This window comes from Heterocephalus glaber, unplaced genomic scaffold, assembly GCF_053883595.1.
Source record: "Heterocephalus glaber isolate CG9 unplaced genomic scaffold, H.glaber_assembly_v1.0 deba00001737, whole genome shotgun sequence".
In the NCBI taxonomy this organism is placed as follows: Eukaryota; Metazoa; Chordata; class Mammalia; order Rodentia; family Bathyergidae; genus Heterocephalus; species Heterocephalus glaber.
In genome coordinates, this window is record NW_028258445.1 from 495,048 (window position 1) to 510,541 (window position 15,494).

General features: G+C 39.2%; 1 protein-coding gene across 1 annotated transcript in view; it reads left to right on the forward strand.

Moving 5' to 3' along the window:
* Gask1b (golgi associated kinase 1B) overlaps positions 1-13,588 on the forward strand; it is a 44,757-nt gene extending 31,169 nt beyond the window's left edge. The window contains exons 4-5 of the mRNA XM_021247472.2: positions 8,278-8,504; positions 12,413-13,588. Of these exons, the coding sequence (XP_021103131.2) occupies positions 8,278-8,504; positions 12,413-12,620 (435 nt within the window). The 3' untranslated portion in view covers positions 12,621-13,588. The remainder of the gene's footprint in view (positions 1-8,277; positions 8,505-12,412) is intronic.
* The last annotated feature ends 1,906 nt before the right edge of the window (positions 13,589-15,494 follow it).

Consider the following 15,494-nt stretch of genomic DNA (forward strand, 5'->3'; position numbering starts at 1 on the left):
ACTAAACATTAATACACATCAAGTTCAACCAGAGCTGTTTTAAGTTACGATATTCCTTCAGAGTAAATGAACACCATTTTTAGTTTGTTTATAATCTTATTTAATGATTTCAGTTAGAAATGGTGTCTCACTTCATTGACAGAAAGCATTTTAAAGAAAATTTCATTAGAGTGAGCTTATTTCATTCCCATATCAGACTTATTTGCTTTATATAAATTCATTCTATAAAGCAAAATTTTATATAATGTAAATATTGTTGTTCTCAGTCTTCCCAGTCTTTTAAAATCTTTAGTGGGTGGAGGGAAGAGCTTTGGCAAGAGACAGTTTTCATGATGCTCCTTTTGTTCAAATTGAAGAACATGAATTTTCCTGCCTAAAATAGACTGTCAGTGCGGCTGACGGTCGTCCAGAGCCCTTCTGCGGCAGGGAGATGCTTGGCTTCGTACTTACCCAGAGGGGCAGAGTATGGATTTTAAACATTGCGTCTACAGAACCAGATCCAAATATCACCACATTAAAAATAGTTTTGCTTATGCACAGAGAAAGGGTACTATGTCTTTCTTCATGCTTTATTAATATGGGAGGAATTGCGGGTCTCCCTCAAATGGGTGTGTGTTGACAGTCACTCACTTTGCAATGTGGAATTCTGGAGCAGAGCAAGGCCCATGCTCACAGAGGAGGAGGCGCAGGGAGCCTGTGCCCACTGTTAGATGTGTGTGTGTGGGGGGGCGAGGCTATTTTTACCTTTCTTGTCTGTCAACTGCGGTGCTGGTCACCTTTATATGTGCAGTAATGTAACAGGCACCTGTTGCCATGGCAGCATGGACCAAAGATGCAACCCATTGTTCTAAGGGAGCTCCCAGCGGTGCAGCTGCAGGTGGGATGAACACTGTGGGCTTTTGCTCTGTGAAGTAGCTGTGTCTGCGTGAGCCAGTGCCGTGGGGGCGGTGAGGCTTGTCCAGGGCTGCTCCTGTCTGATTTGATGATCTTTTCCCTTTAGTCTGACCACCGGGACCGACTCCACTTTCATTGCTAATATTGCAGCTGCACACTGGTTTGCAGAGGAAAAGCCCATGTGCAAGGATTGTCCTTTCTGAATGAGTAATTGATAGATAAAAAGCCAGAGTAGTTTCCGTATTTCTCTGTGCCTGAGGTGATGCTGCTGCTGCTAGTCATCTTCATTATTTTTGTGGTCTTGAAGTAAGTAAGAGCATTATTAAAAATAGGACTTTCTTCTACATGCATTTTAAAAAATCAAATGAGATGTCCAGTGAGATAACTTGGATTCAGAGGACTCTTACAGGAAACTGCTAATCAGACAAAAATCTTTTGTCACACCTGCATATTATGTATTTCAAAGATAACTGTAGACTGATGAGGTCTGAGAATCATGATGCATGGTTAGTGAGAGTAGACACACGTAAAGAAGCTAACAAAAAACGAATGACAAAAAACGAAAGCTCCATTTTTTATCTTGTTCCCCCCACCTTTTTCTTAGTTTTTTTCATTTTGTACACTGGATACTTCTGTTTTAAAAATCCACGATTTCTTGGTATGCCACCATTTTATTTATCTGACTCTTCCCAGTACAAAACAGTTCTTGGGAGAAGCTTTGTAAATACTCAATACAAAATGACTACCGACTTGCGGCAGGTTCATTTATTGAGTGCCTACCATATGTTGGCTTTATGGGGAATCATTAAATTCTGCTCCCTGTTTTAACTGAATATTTAAATTTCCCTTAAAAGTGTGGGTTTTTTTTCTTATGGTGCAGCCTTAAAAATGGCCAAAATAAACAACTTCAAAAGAGATGGTAAGAATTTCAAGAAACTGACTTAGAAGCCTGGAAGTAGCACACCTCTGTCCACACACACGTGCATACAGACTCGCTCAGACCCCTGAGGGGCCGACAGCCATCCAGGTTCACGTAATGGAACCAACAGAACTGAATGTGGGTAATGAGAATGTCCCATCTGTGTTAGGAAGAACATCCTCATTGTACTCTCCGGCTTCTAAGTGTTTACCCGTTCCTTGCCTTCTGCCTTTCTTCATTTCTGCATGAGAAAATGAGGAAACTTGCAGACAGGGCTATTTTTAGATTTTCCCTGTAGGCACAGTGTTCTCATTCTCCTCTGGCTCTGCCTGCCTTCCCAGTCCCTTCCCCTTCCTCCCTGCCAACTCGGTCTGAGTGTGAACCTCACCTGCGCCACACGCGGCAGTTCCCACTGAGAGGAGAGCAGACACTGCAAGCGGGCACTCGGAAATGGGATGCCCTTTTGGTGCAGTGACTTTGCTGAACCAAACAAAATATTTGTCTGGCATTTTGTATTTTTAAAAAATTTAATTTCACGAATACCTATTTTTATTATTAATTGTTCAAAACACAACAGTAGTCCACCTGGAGAAGCACTGGTCTAATATATCTTCCACTTCTCTGCGGATGGCTCTGGGTTTCCTGTCTTCGTGCCTTTGCATGTTTTCCAGCTCATACTACCCGGCTCTTTGCAGCCAACTGGAATGACCTCTCCTTCGTGAGTATTTCCCTGAACTCCGTTACTGAAGTGCTTTATATTTCTGCTGGAAACCTTATAATCAATACTAATTGAGTACAATATTGTTTAACATTGTGTATAAACGTAGTTGCTTTTTTCCTCAATACTGCCTGGGAGACAGAATTGAAACATACAACAAGGATGGATGAGAGCATGGGCCTTAAGTTCCTGAACATCTGGCATGTGCTGAGAGGGGCTTAATAGCCTCTTTGTTCCTCAGCTTCCTCATTGATCATGGGACTAGGGTCACACCTATCTCTTAAGGTTACCACGAGAGTAAATGAAATAATACATGTGGAGCACTAAGTACACAGTTCCCGGGGAATACTAAACACTCAATGTGTGGAGATACTGTGTTATCATTATTAATACTAACAGCATATTTAGTGCATGTTTATTGCCTTTGTCGAGACATTGCCAGAATTAGTTTTTTAATCTCATTGTTTTGAGGAAAAAGAAAATGCAAAGGGAGTAACCCAGCCACTCAGGGGACAGCTGGAAAGGGTGGTACACATGTATGTGGGAAGTGACTGGGTTTCTGCAGATTTCTCGTGGTCCTTCCACAGCCAAGTTCGTGGGGCTGAGGCGCCTCCTTCAGACACTGTAAGCAGTCAGGAGTCACTTGAGAGAATTCTTTCCATACAGGCAACATTAGCACTACCAAAGGAAAATGAAATTAAAAAAAAACTTTAGAGGAAAAAATATGTGAAAATATCTCACTACCAAAAACAACAAGTAAAATTTTGGCTAGAACACCTGTATTTTCTGCATATAATTTTAGTTAGGTAAACATTGAAAAGATATATTTTCCTAAAAGTAGAAAGAGTATCTTCATGGAAAATGGTGTCCTCTTTAGATGCAGAAGATCAGTTTTGCAAAAAATTTGTCGTTTTAAGGAATGAAAAGTCACAAATTTAAACAAGTAGCACCAACGGTGATTAACATTCCCAGTGTTTAAATACAACATTTATCCCCAAACAGACTTTGCAGTAGGATAATTATCTAAGAACATAGACATGTAGATGTGGACTACAGTGGTTAATCATGCAATAATTCAATAATTTATGTGCACTCAATACATTAAAATCACATTATGGATTTATAGCTATGAGAAGATACTTTATTAGGTTTTTAAAAAATAGGCAAGCTATCTTAAAAGCAAGCGGAAACATGTTCAATATATAATAACTAAATCAACTGCCAAGCAAAATGGCACTGAATTTAAGGGAGTGGATTATGGTTTTGTGGTCAAATTATTTTTGGTCTTTTAATGAGAATTCAGAAGGAAGATTATAAACAAAATTTCAAAGAATTAGATAGCATGATCTAAGAGGTACATAAGCTCTTGTTAGATAAGGGAAAGAACAAAATATATAATTTACTATAGCTGGAGGATAAGGAAAACAAAGAAAATAGATTATTTAGGGCCTTACAGTGTGATGCTTCCTCTCCAGGTGTACACACATGCACACTCATGCACACACACACACACCTCTACACCTGATGATATGCCGAGGACATGCGTGGGTCTGAGTAAAATGAGTGGCAACATTTTCTAGAAGAGAAATTAAGCTGAGCGCAGGTGCCCATTTTCCATAACAGTGTCTGTTAAACTCAAGTGGCATGCCATTCTCTAAGGGAAACATTAAAATCATCACAGACTGTTGAGTGATTCAAAATTAGACCAGACAAAGCACTTTTAAAATACACTGTGGGAAACAGTCTAATATTGGTAAGGCAATAAAAAGATAATGTATATCATCCTTTTCCACTTCTAACTTTTAATGTTTTCAGGTAGTTCAAAAATAGAAAAATACACTATTTATAGAAGTACTGAAAGTTGGACGCTAAACACTGAAGAGCTTATTATTTAACAGTGATATATTTAATATTTATAGCTTTTTCTATAGTCTGGATCTGTATTATCTCCCAGAGGTGTGATCTGCAGTTGGGGTTACTACTGGGAGGTAGTAGAACTGTGAAAAGGTAGGATCTAGTGGGAAGAAGTGAGGTCATTGGGGCATAGCCTAAAGGGAATGCTGGGACTCCTACTCCTTCCTCTTCCTCTTTGTTACTTCCTGCCCATGAAGAGAGTGTGTTGCTCCACCACATGCTCTCTCCATGATGTGCTGCCACAGGCCCAAAGTGACAAGCCCATTTGATCAGGGACTGAAACCTCTCAAGCTGTGAGCCAAAATAAGCATCGTCTTTTATGGGTTGATCATCCCAGATATTTGTTTTAATGACAGAAAGTTGACGAGCACAGCTTTGTTGTACAAATAATACAAATGTAGCTGTGTGTTGGACCTTTCCACACCACTGTGGAGGCACAGTGGAGCATAGGGTCCAGATTTGTCCTTATAAGTTAGATTCTAAACACATATCCCCAGTATAAGTGTTGATGGTGTCATGAAAATTAAAAAGATTTAGTTTTTTCTCTCATATATAGATATAAATAAATTGCACATAAACTTATTGTGATGCAAAAGAGAGAGATTATTTGAGGATTACTAGCTGATGTCTAGAAAAATAGGGGGTATTAGGTAGAAAGCAACTTGTAGAAAAGTTATTTTTCATGTTCTCTCTGACCTTAACCTAAATAATGAGCAATTAGATGCTACCTCTGTTATATCATTAACTTTCTCTCATATTCAAAGGCCATGAAGCTGCTACATAAAATAAAATTGTTTAGGAAGAAAGGGGTCAGTAAATTTTTCTAATAGATTTTAATTCATGGTTGCTTTATTCCAGATACCCTTCCAAACTATAGAGTTCTGCATGCTACCCTCTTTCTCAGCAGTGGGAAGCCTTCCTCCGCTCATGTCAAACAAACACACTTTAATCAGAAGTGGCAGCTTACTGTTCCCTGGGGTAGGCATTAAATTTTGCTGTGCTACCTCAGCAAACATCAAGAACTGGGAAAATAAACGTTGTCTCTGTTGTCTGTATGTGAATGAACCGTATATTAATAGCATGCTTTGAGAGCAGGGACTGTGATCTTTTGGGTAAACCATGGTTAGACTTCGGGCCACATAGATGAGCTGTCTGAAACCCATCCTGACAATTCTTATTGTTTCTACACCAGCTGTGTAGCAGGGAATCTTTGTGTGTACTTGGTTGCTCAAACCAACCCTGCCCTATCTGACCAGCTTCATATACTCTCCATAGAAAATTGCCATCAGCTAACTTTGCTCACAATCTCTGCTCTTAAAGCATGTTATTTGATAGAAAGTTTATACATGCACATAAGAGAAAGATCCTTTGCTGTGTTATTTAGGTGTGCTGTGGTAACAAGGCAAAATTAAATGTCCAGTTCATTTCTCTGTGGAAGTAGTGCCAATGGATTGGCACTGGCCCCAGGGACCATTTGCTTTGGGGCCAACCCACTGAGAAGATGTAGATGATGTTCAGTTAAAGTTTGTGAAATGAATGAATGAATGATCATTTTATTATTGCTTTGCCGCATTTCTTTTTGAGCAACTGGTCTAGAGTAACTAGGGACTGCAAAAACACAGGAATCACTCCTGGGAACTGAATGCCAAAACAATAAAAGTAGTGGTGTTCATTTAGTCATCTGCTGAATTTTAAGCATATATACGACCTTCCTCTAGCCTCAATTATGCAGCATAATCTGCTTGAGTAAACCTGTAAAATTTTGGAAGAAACAGATCTATATCTGTATCCTTACTTGGCTGTTCACTAGTACTCTACCCAGGGTAGTTCATTCACCCATTCTGAGACTAAGGTTTTTTTTCCCTATAAAATGGACACATTTTCCTTTATCTTGGAGGCTTGTTTTGCACTTCGTAAGGTGTGCTTACGCATCTCCGCAATAGCAGTAACTGTTGTACTTTGAATATTATGTGTGATCTTCTCTGTGACAAATACCTGAGACAATCATCTTGATATAGCAAATGATATCAGGAGCTCCAAATATGATATAAGGGGATTATTGTAACTCCCAATCTATTAGATGTCTGATATGCCTAGTTCATATACTCTAAAATCAAGGAGTGAATTCTAGGAACAATGGAGGTTAAGAGTAGAAAGTATTTATTGTGGGGCCTGAAAGTGGGTTACTGAAACCCCACTTCTCAGGGAAAGTTTTATAGAGCACAACCACATGGGTACAACATGGTTTACAGCTATGACCCACCAATAAAATTATAAGTATAGTCACTTAGGTAACATTGATCCATTGGGGAAGCAAGTCACACACCAAATGTACATGGAAAGAGCAAAGAACTTTTCAGGAAGGGATGAGTCCAAGGGTCTTGGTCATCCCCTGAGGTGACTGATGTCTGTGTAAACTTCATTAGGCCAGATGTTATCATTTATCTCAGATAGAGGCCAGATGCATCTCCAGCCACAATTGCAATGTGTTTTCACCTTTGCCTGGACTCTCTTGAGGGCCTAGCCCTATCTGACTGCCTGTGATATTCCTCCCTAACTCAGCTGTCTATAATAATCTCATCATGGAAAGGATTTACTTTGGCTCACCGTTTTGGAGGTTTTAACTCATAATCAGTTGTCCTCATTGCTTTAAGCCTATGGTGAGGCAGCACAACATGGTGAGACTGCGTGGCAGAGGAAGCTGCTCACCTCACAGAGAGGAGAAGCAAAAGAGAGGAGAAAGGGGCCAAGCTGTAATCTCCCCTTCAAGCCCCACTCCAGTGACCAAACCTCCTCCCACTGGGCCCCTTCAAGCCCCGCCCCCGCCATGACCTAACCTCCTCCCCCCGGGCCCCTCCCCCTGACAGTTCCACCACCTCCCAATGGCACTGTAGATGGGAGACTAAGCTTTTGACACATGGGCTTTTGGGAGACACTTATATCCAAACTATAGCAAGGAGAGAAATAATATTTATTAATCAGGATAAAATAAAGGCCAGCTCAGTAATTAGGTCAGTTTGAAGTCAAATCTTTGCTCTCAAACTAGTCATCTATAAGCTTGTACTGATTTATATCATTCCACTCAATTCCTGTGCAGTGGGGATGATGTTATTTATACTGCATAGTAGGAAAGAATATTAATGAAAATGTCTGTGTCCTTCCAGCCCTGACCCAAGCATCCTTTCCCAAGAGAAATGAAATTGCACACTTTTCCAGTTAATCGATTATCCTCTTCTATAGGTTGGCAGCCCTATTCCCTGATAATACTCTCCAAAAGGCTCCAGAGTCTTGCTTCTTATTGCTGACTTGTATCTAGCTGTAGCCTCTATGCAGGTCCCGTTTCTAGGTGTCGTGATTGCTTACGTCTTTGCAGTAGATTCCTTTTCCGTTTCAGGTTAGCTACTGTAATACTGATATCCAATGCAGTAAACTTTTATAGCCAAAAGAGGTTTCGTACAAACCAACTGAAGACAGAAAAGAAGATAGACCCTACTGGACATGGAAAAGTGTGAGAGTGTCTTTTCTTTTCCTGAATGGAGTCAGGGATTCTGCTGACCATGTGTCTGCATGTGATGTCAGTGGGAACTTTGAATATTGAGGGTGGAGATGCTTGGATGGTCTGACTGTGGAGCTGTTAGAAGAAGCTGGAAATGCTTAGAACCTCGGGTGAGTAAAAAGGCTAGGAACCTTAGAATCATTCTAACAGTTGCCTTTAATTAAAGGATTTTGGCAAGTCAGCTGTTGAGAAAGCATTAACTCTTTGGAAATCTAACTTTCTCAAGTTTTATTCTCACTTAGTGTCTTGGATTTTACTTTTGTTTTCCACGTGCAGATTTATAATCGCTTGGACATCAATTGCTGTGGATTCAGACCTCGAAAGGAAGATGCCTGTGTACGGAATGGATTGAAGCTGAACTGTGATGACCAAAATTCTGCAAGTCTGGCACACATTATCCAGCGGAAGCATGACCCGAGGCATTTGGTCTTTATAGACAATGAGGGTTTTTTTGACAGGAGTGAAGACAACTTAAACTTCAAATTGTTAGAAGGCATCAAAGAGTAAGTGGTATGAAGGAGTAACATCTTCTGGATAATTGCATTTATGTTAAAGAGGTAGTAGGATTCTGAGAAAACTCACACCACTCTAGGTCTGATTGGTTTAACCCTTGAAAAGAATTCTGAATGTGAATCTGAGAGTGGAGATCCAGAGAAGTCAAATATACCGGAGCATTGAGTGACAACCCGTGCTATGCACAGAAGCCCATGCCCTGTTTCACATTCATTGTGTGGCTTGGCTCTCTTGGTGGAAATTCACACAGGTTAGGTTGGAAAAATACAGGGATCTTGGGAACCAGAACTGGTGGAGCAAGGAGAAGTGAGTACCAGAGATTCTGTTATTAGGCCACAGGAGAGAACATGGTGGAGACAGTGACATGGCATAATATCTAAATTCCTATTTAAACTTGAGTGACGTTCATGAATGTCATGAAAAATGAAAGCCAATCTGTTGAGTAGTCACAGTATCAAGGTATGGTTTGCTGTTTAAGTAAAGAAGCATGGATTTTGAGTGCAGGGACATCCTTCCAGTAGACACAGAGGAGGTGGGAAGGCATCCAGCACCTAGGAAGGGGAGCTGGTGGAGGCTAGGTAGGAAGGAGTTATTGCTATATACAGCATTGATCAAGAATTCAGGGGCGAACTCAGACATTTTGGTGTCTCTGCAGTAGTTAAAGTCAATACAGTGTAGAAAGGGGCTGGGGGTGGAACTAGAGAGTTCTGGGTCGCAGAAGTTAAAGCACAGCATTTGCACATGGCACACGTGATCTTACATTTTTTGGAAATAAAGGTAATTGAGACACTCAGTAGTGGCAGAAACCACCTATAAAGTCTGAAGTGTTTCACACCAGTGATGGAAATGATGGCTAGCTTTCAAATCTCACCATATAGTGAGTGGGGCATCCCTACACATGCATCCTTCCTTGCTCAAAAATGAATTTACTAAGAAACTGGGGCAGCTGGAGACTTAAAATACAGGGGTGCACAGTGAAATACCAAACCAGCTCTGCAGAAGCCAAATGACTGTGGGAAAGTGTAACAACAAGCCTAATATTGAGGTTAAACTTGGTGTGGTGCTGCCTGCCTGTAACCTGAACTACTTAGGAGGCCGAGGCGAGAGATTCATGGCTTGTAGGTCAGTCTAGCGTCACCTCAAAAAAATACACTATAGTACAGTACATTACAATACAGTACACTGCAGTACAGTACACTGCAGTACACTGCAGTATAGTACACTACAGTACACTTCAGTACACTACAGTATAGCACACTGCATTACAGCACAGTACACTACAGTATAGTACACTACAGTACGGCATACTACAGTACAGCACAGTACAGTACAGTACACTACAGTACAGTGCACTATAGTACACTACAGTACACTACAGTACAGTACAGTACAATAAATACTTTTAGGGTCCAGGTCTTCCAAATCCAACACTGGTATTTTTTCTTGTAAAAACTTGTGACACTGATGCTTGGTTACTATTGCTTCTCTTAATAAGGTGGGGAATGCAGGATATACAAGGCCATGAGTTTGATTCCCAGTATTGCAAAACAAAACCCCCAAAGCTCTTGTTAATTTCACTCTGAAGCATATTTCTTTTTTTTTTTTTTTTTTTGGTACCGGAGATTGAACTCGGCTCCTTGCGCTTGCACAACAGGCAGCGAAACCACTGAGCTAAATCCCCAGCCCCATATTTCAATGTTTATTCCTAAACTCTATGACTTAAGTAAGATGGATTTTATGTGCTTTAAACATTAGAAGCAATATTATTCCTGTGGGATTGTGAATCGCAATTTTATGAGTTTCTGCCATGTCCTGCCCTGTCTGATCCACATGCCTGTGTAGATTGAAGGCAGAATGGGTGACAGATTCTCTCCTTTGTGTGTCTAAGTTGAGGAAATTTTGTGCATAGAGAAATTTACATTCCTGAGACATCAGTTACTGTGTTGCTATTATAAGGGCCTGAAATTTCCTCATAGAATTGAGAGAGCCTGGAAAAAACAGTCCATCCATTGCAGACAGTCATATAAATATGAGTATTCTTATCCTTTCAAAGAAGATTTCACTTTTAAGTACATTATAAGGAGTAATGGGTTTAAAATTAAATCTCCTTTGAGTATATAATTCACATTGAAAAGTAAAGGTGAAGACTTTGCTAATCCCAGATTTATGCTTTGAGTATTCTTATTAACCAGTTTAGTGCAAACACTAGTAATATTTTTGTCTTCCTTTATATAAAAGGATTAGTTACTGAAAAGACTAATGGTTTTAACAGTTTCATCTCATACGTTCTGCTGCAGCTAAATTAGTTGGAGGGCTATAGAATTTATGAATCATGGGTTATTAATACATTATGGAGCGAAATGCTGCTTAATCCTACTGGGTATGAGGTTATGGAGCATGCATCCACAGAGAGCTCAGAGCACCTTATAAGCAGTTACTTCGGCACTTCTCAGACCCCTCAGGCAGCCCCAGCTCTGTGGCTGTGTGTCTTGGTGCTAGAGCCCCTGAGCCCTCCCATCTGTGCTTCTCCCATGCTGCCTCCACTGTGACCCATCAGGATTTAGAAATTGTTGCTGAAAGGCCTGAGATTTTGGCAAAGCCCACTCTGTAAGCAAGAGTATATTCTTGCTGTGGTTAAGAGGCATGGTTGAGTTTGTTTGAAAATGACTATTAAACCCACTAGTTTTACAGTGCTTCCCTCAGCATTTTAGTGAAAACAGGGAGAGATCACCTGGGTGGGGGTTTAGTAAAATATTATGCTTTTGAGCCAGAAACTCTGCTAAGTTCTTCAGATAATGCATATCCTAGGCCACTATCTTCATACTTTCTAACTGAAGGGAAGAAAGTACAATGTACTCTTTGAAAGTATTCAGGAAGAGTTTTTCTAAAAGTTTTGTAGGTTTTCTAGACAGATGTCCTTTATGGAGTGCCCTAGTTCTCAAACTTGAATTTTGTTAAATTTATTTGAAAACAGTTTGTATTAGTCACCTTTCCCTTACTGTGACAAATTCCTGAGATGATAAACGTAGAAAGAGGAAAGGCTCCCAGCTCTGGAAGTCTCGGTCCTTGCCCAGCTGGATTCATTTCTTCAGGGCTGTGGTCACAAGGCACAGCGTGGCAGGAGGACAGTGAGGAGGAGTTCAGAGACTGCAGGAGAAGGGCTTGGATGTCACTGTTCCCTAAGGAGAACACCCCAGTGCACCTCCGAAGACCTGGATCCAATAGGCCCCGCCTTTCAAGGTTCCACCAGCCTTAAACACATAGGACTTTGGGGAACTCTCCAGACCCACTATAGCTCATTCTGATACTCTGCTTAAATAAAATGCTCCTAAATCATCAGAATTCTAGAACTATAACTTAGTCAAAGGCACTTCTTTCTCTAGTTGGGCTTTTTTGAGTGATTCCTTTATCATTTTATGAAATACATTTGGCATTACGTAGTAATTCAAACTCAGCTGTCTAACTCCTATTGGGGAAAGTACTCCACTGAAACTGTCAGCTTTTTACTCTTCCAACTCTACCTTGACACTTACTAGTCTAGGACATAGACTAAAGGACTTCCAGTGAATGAAACAGAGCTCAAGGCTGAGGGAATATTCTTGCTGATCTAGTAGAATGCTAATTTTCATGCCTCTCTTTGCCTGCATATAATGATTTTAAACAAAATGTTAGTATGTCAAGTTCTGAGTGGTTGAAAAATTCAGTTTTTTAAAAACACATGCTTCTAGTATATTATTATTAAGAGAAGTGTTAACTTGGCAGTGGCAAACACATTTTGGTTCTCAAGGTATCATTTGATGGCATGATTTATGCCAGATTAATGAAGGACAGAGCAATTGAGGAAGGAATGATATTTCCAACCAGTTACTAAGAATGAAATATCTCTTTGTCTTTTCAGGTTTCCCGAATCTGCAGTTTCTGTTTTGAAGAGCCAGCACTTACGGCAGAAACTCCTCCAGTCTTTGTTCCTTGATAAGGTTTACTGGGAAAGTCAGGGAGGGAGACAAGGAATTGAAAAGCTTATCGATGTCATAGAGCAGAGGGCCAGAATCCTGATCACCTACATCACTGCACACGGGATCGAAGTGCTACCCATGAATGAGTGACAAAGGCTGGAGTGCGAGAGGCATTTAGGCATTTTTGTTTTTATTTTAAAATCAGGTGCATCAACCTCACATCCTCCTATACATGAGGCAGTGCAGACGAATGCGTGAGACACATGTCTTTCACCATGTAGATGTGATGATTTCAGCACTGTATGCAGACACAGAGGTTTATAAAAACATGCTGCTCAAAAATGTATTTGTATTTTTCTCTAATATCACGATGTGTCTCAGCATCTGATTGTAGAATAGTTCTAATCATTCGACTGACTTTTAATAGTGTTTGTCGTTTACTAGAGCAGTATAAACCACAGGTACTGACTCCTGCAATAAGCCACATCTTATACCTTTTGGATTGATGTGACCGACTCTAATGGGAGTGGGTTATGATGTTCCTCTGTTGCTGGTGTTGTTAAAACACCCCCCAGGGTGAGTCTGCACTGGAAAATTCAGAAACAGTGTCTGCAAAACTGCCAGCACCTGTAATACTTCCTGAGTAAAAATGGTGCATTAATTTCAAAATCAGCAGTGTAATTTCTGAAGTGTCTATAAATCATCATCCATCTCTGAGGAGTAAGATCCTTATATCCCACTCCTTTTTAGAAATGTATCTTGTCAGTATAAAAACATCTGTGTTTAACAATTTATATATTTGTTAGCCTTTTTCTCTCTATTTTGATCCAATTTTTCTCTAACAGTTTAGAAATAAAACAATTCTAAGGTAAGAATTTACCTGTTTGAAAATGAACATACAGAGTGTCTTTTATGGATGCTTTAAAAATTTTATTTTCCACAAGATATACTATAATTTCTGTATATTTTAGTAATAGTGGATTTGTTTTATGCAATTATAGTCTGATTTAGTTGATATTGCCCATATATGACAATATGTCCACATATTGAATGTGTTTAAATGTATTTTCCAGCTTATTCCCATATGAGAGGTACAAATAAAATAAATTAAAACTTAATTGATCAGTTCTTTTCAATGAGGGCCCATGACTAAAACTAAACCAGTGAATTCAGACAATATTAAGCCTCAAATAGTTCTCCTTAAAATTCTTGTACTAACTTGTAAATTATATTGGAAGTACTTTGATATAATGTTCATTTGTTGGACCTTTGTATCCCCAGGGAAAAATCTAAGATCATTGTGTTGCTTGGGTTTTCACACAGAGGTTCCAAATTTGGAATAAATCATTTCCGTCTCACCACCATCCATCCTATCCCTTGTTTAAGAGCTGACTTTTTTTCCCCTGAAAGTTTAAGAATATAAATTATGAATATTTGTAATACGCCACCTCTTTTCTCAGTCTGTGGTGTTGCCAAAGCGAGCATATTCCGTCTGCTTTGATGAAGGGTGAGTCGATGTCAGTGTGAACAGGACTAAAGACCTTGCCACACAGGCTAGATCTTGAAAGAACGTATGTACACATGCTAATTTGCACCAACGTTTACAGCCGGTTGTTAACTTGCTATGTACGAGACAAGGTGGACCAAGGAGAGAGGGGTGATGTGACCACCTCACTGTGCCTTTTCTAGACTCACATTCAATTACTACATTGAGCACCTGTATTTGCTGCCCATGGCCACTGCAAATAGATCTTTGGGCCATTCTCTGATATTTCCTTTTGTGCCCAAGTGCTTCCATCTGCTCCCCCAAATACATACTGCTTGTTAACTCTCTAGAGTCCACACTTTTACCTCGTCTCTGAATATCTTTTCTCCAATTATCTTCTCAATGAAAAATTAAAAAGACTTGGGGCCCAGCTTCTACTTTGACTGAGGCACTGACTTGCAATAACTTTTTGGCAAGTTGCCTTTATTCCTTGTTTTACCAAGATGACATATTTCCATTTTAATATACCTTTCACCGAGTTTACTGTCTGAACTCAAGTTTATGATACTGATGAGGGGAAGGCTAAGCCTCTTAGAAGCCAGCTTTAGTGTGGTCAAACTATACTGCTTCTGGCCAGCCTGGTGCTTAGTCCGTGGGTCTGAATGTATTGGCCTGCAGTTATTCTAGCATACTTAATACTAAATGAAAGACCTGGGAACACATGTTTATTTTTGTTACATTTGCCACTGAACAATGTACTTGTTTTGATATCAGTAAATAATTCTTGGTATATTATTTTTGAATAATGGATAGCCAGAGGCCAAACTTTTAATTGCAATAGGTAATACTCTTTTCTAATTGAAACAGTAATACTTTATACATTTCAGATATATTCAGATTTTGCTCTGATTTGGCTTACATAGACATATTATGTGGTTTATACCATTATAACAAATTTAAAATAGAATAATTTATCTTGGAGATTCAAAAACTTATTCTTGTGAATTATTTTCTTAAGCTGTTGATACAAAAATGAAAACATCTTAAAAACCTACAATAAAACATTAAAATTAAATATGTACACTGTTTTGTAGATGTGTTATTTCTCAAAAGCTTACAATGGTTGTTACTTTTATCCATGAGAAAGGAAACGATTAGTCAAGACTTTTATTTGATTGTGTTTGTGTGTGTGCATGTATTTGCTACCATCATTACAATCATTATTCTTTTCCTGGTTTGCATTTAACATTGTATTATGAGGATGATGTATAAATTAGTTAAAGGATATAAATTTTAAGAGAAGATTCAATTTTGAATTCAATTCCTTTGCTTGGTATGAGGTTCACCAATTACGTTTATAAAGTTTTCTTCATAACATTCATATTTATTAAGTTTATTAGTGACCTAGGGAGATTATTAAAATATAAAATGTATTAGACGTATCTTAAAATATTTATAATTTCTGGGCTTGTGCAACAGCCTGTTCATTTTACTGTATTTTAAATATGCATTACATTATATTTAATGGATAAAATACC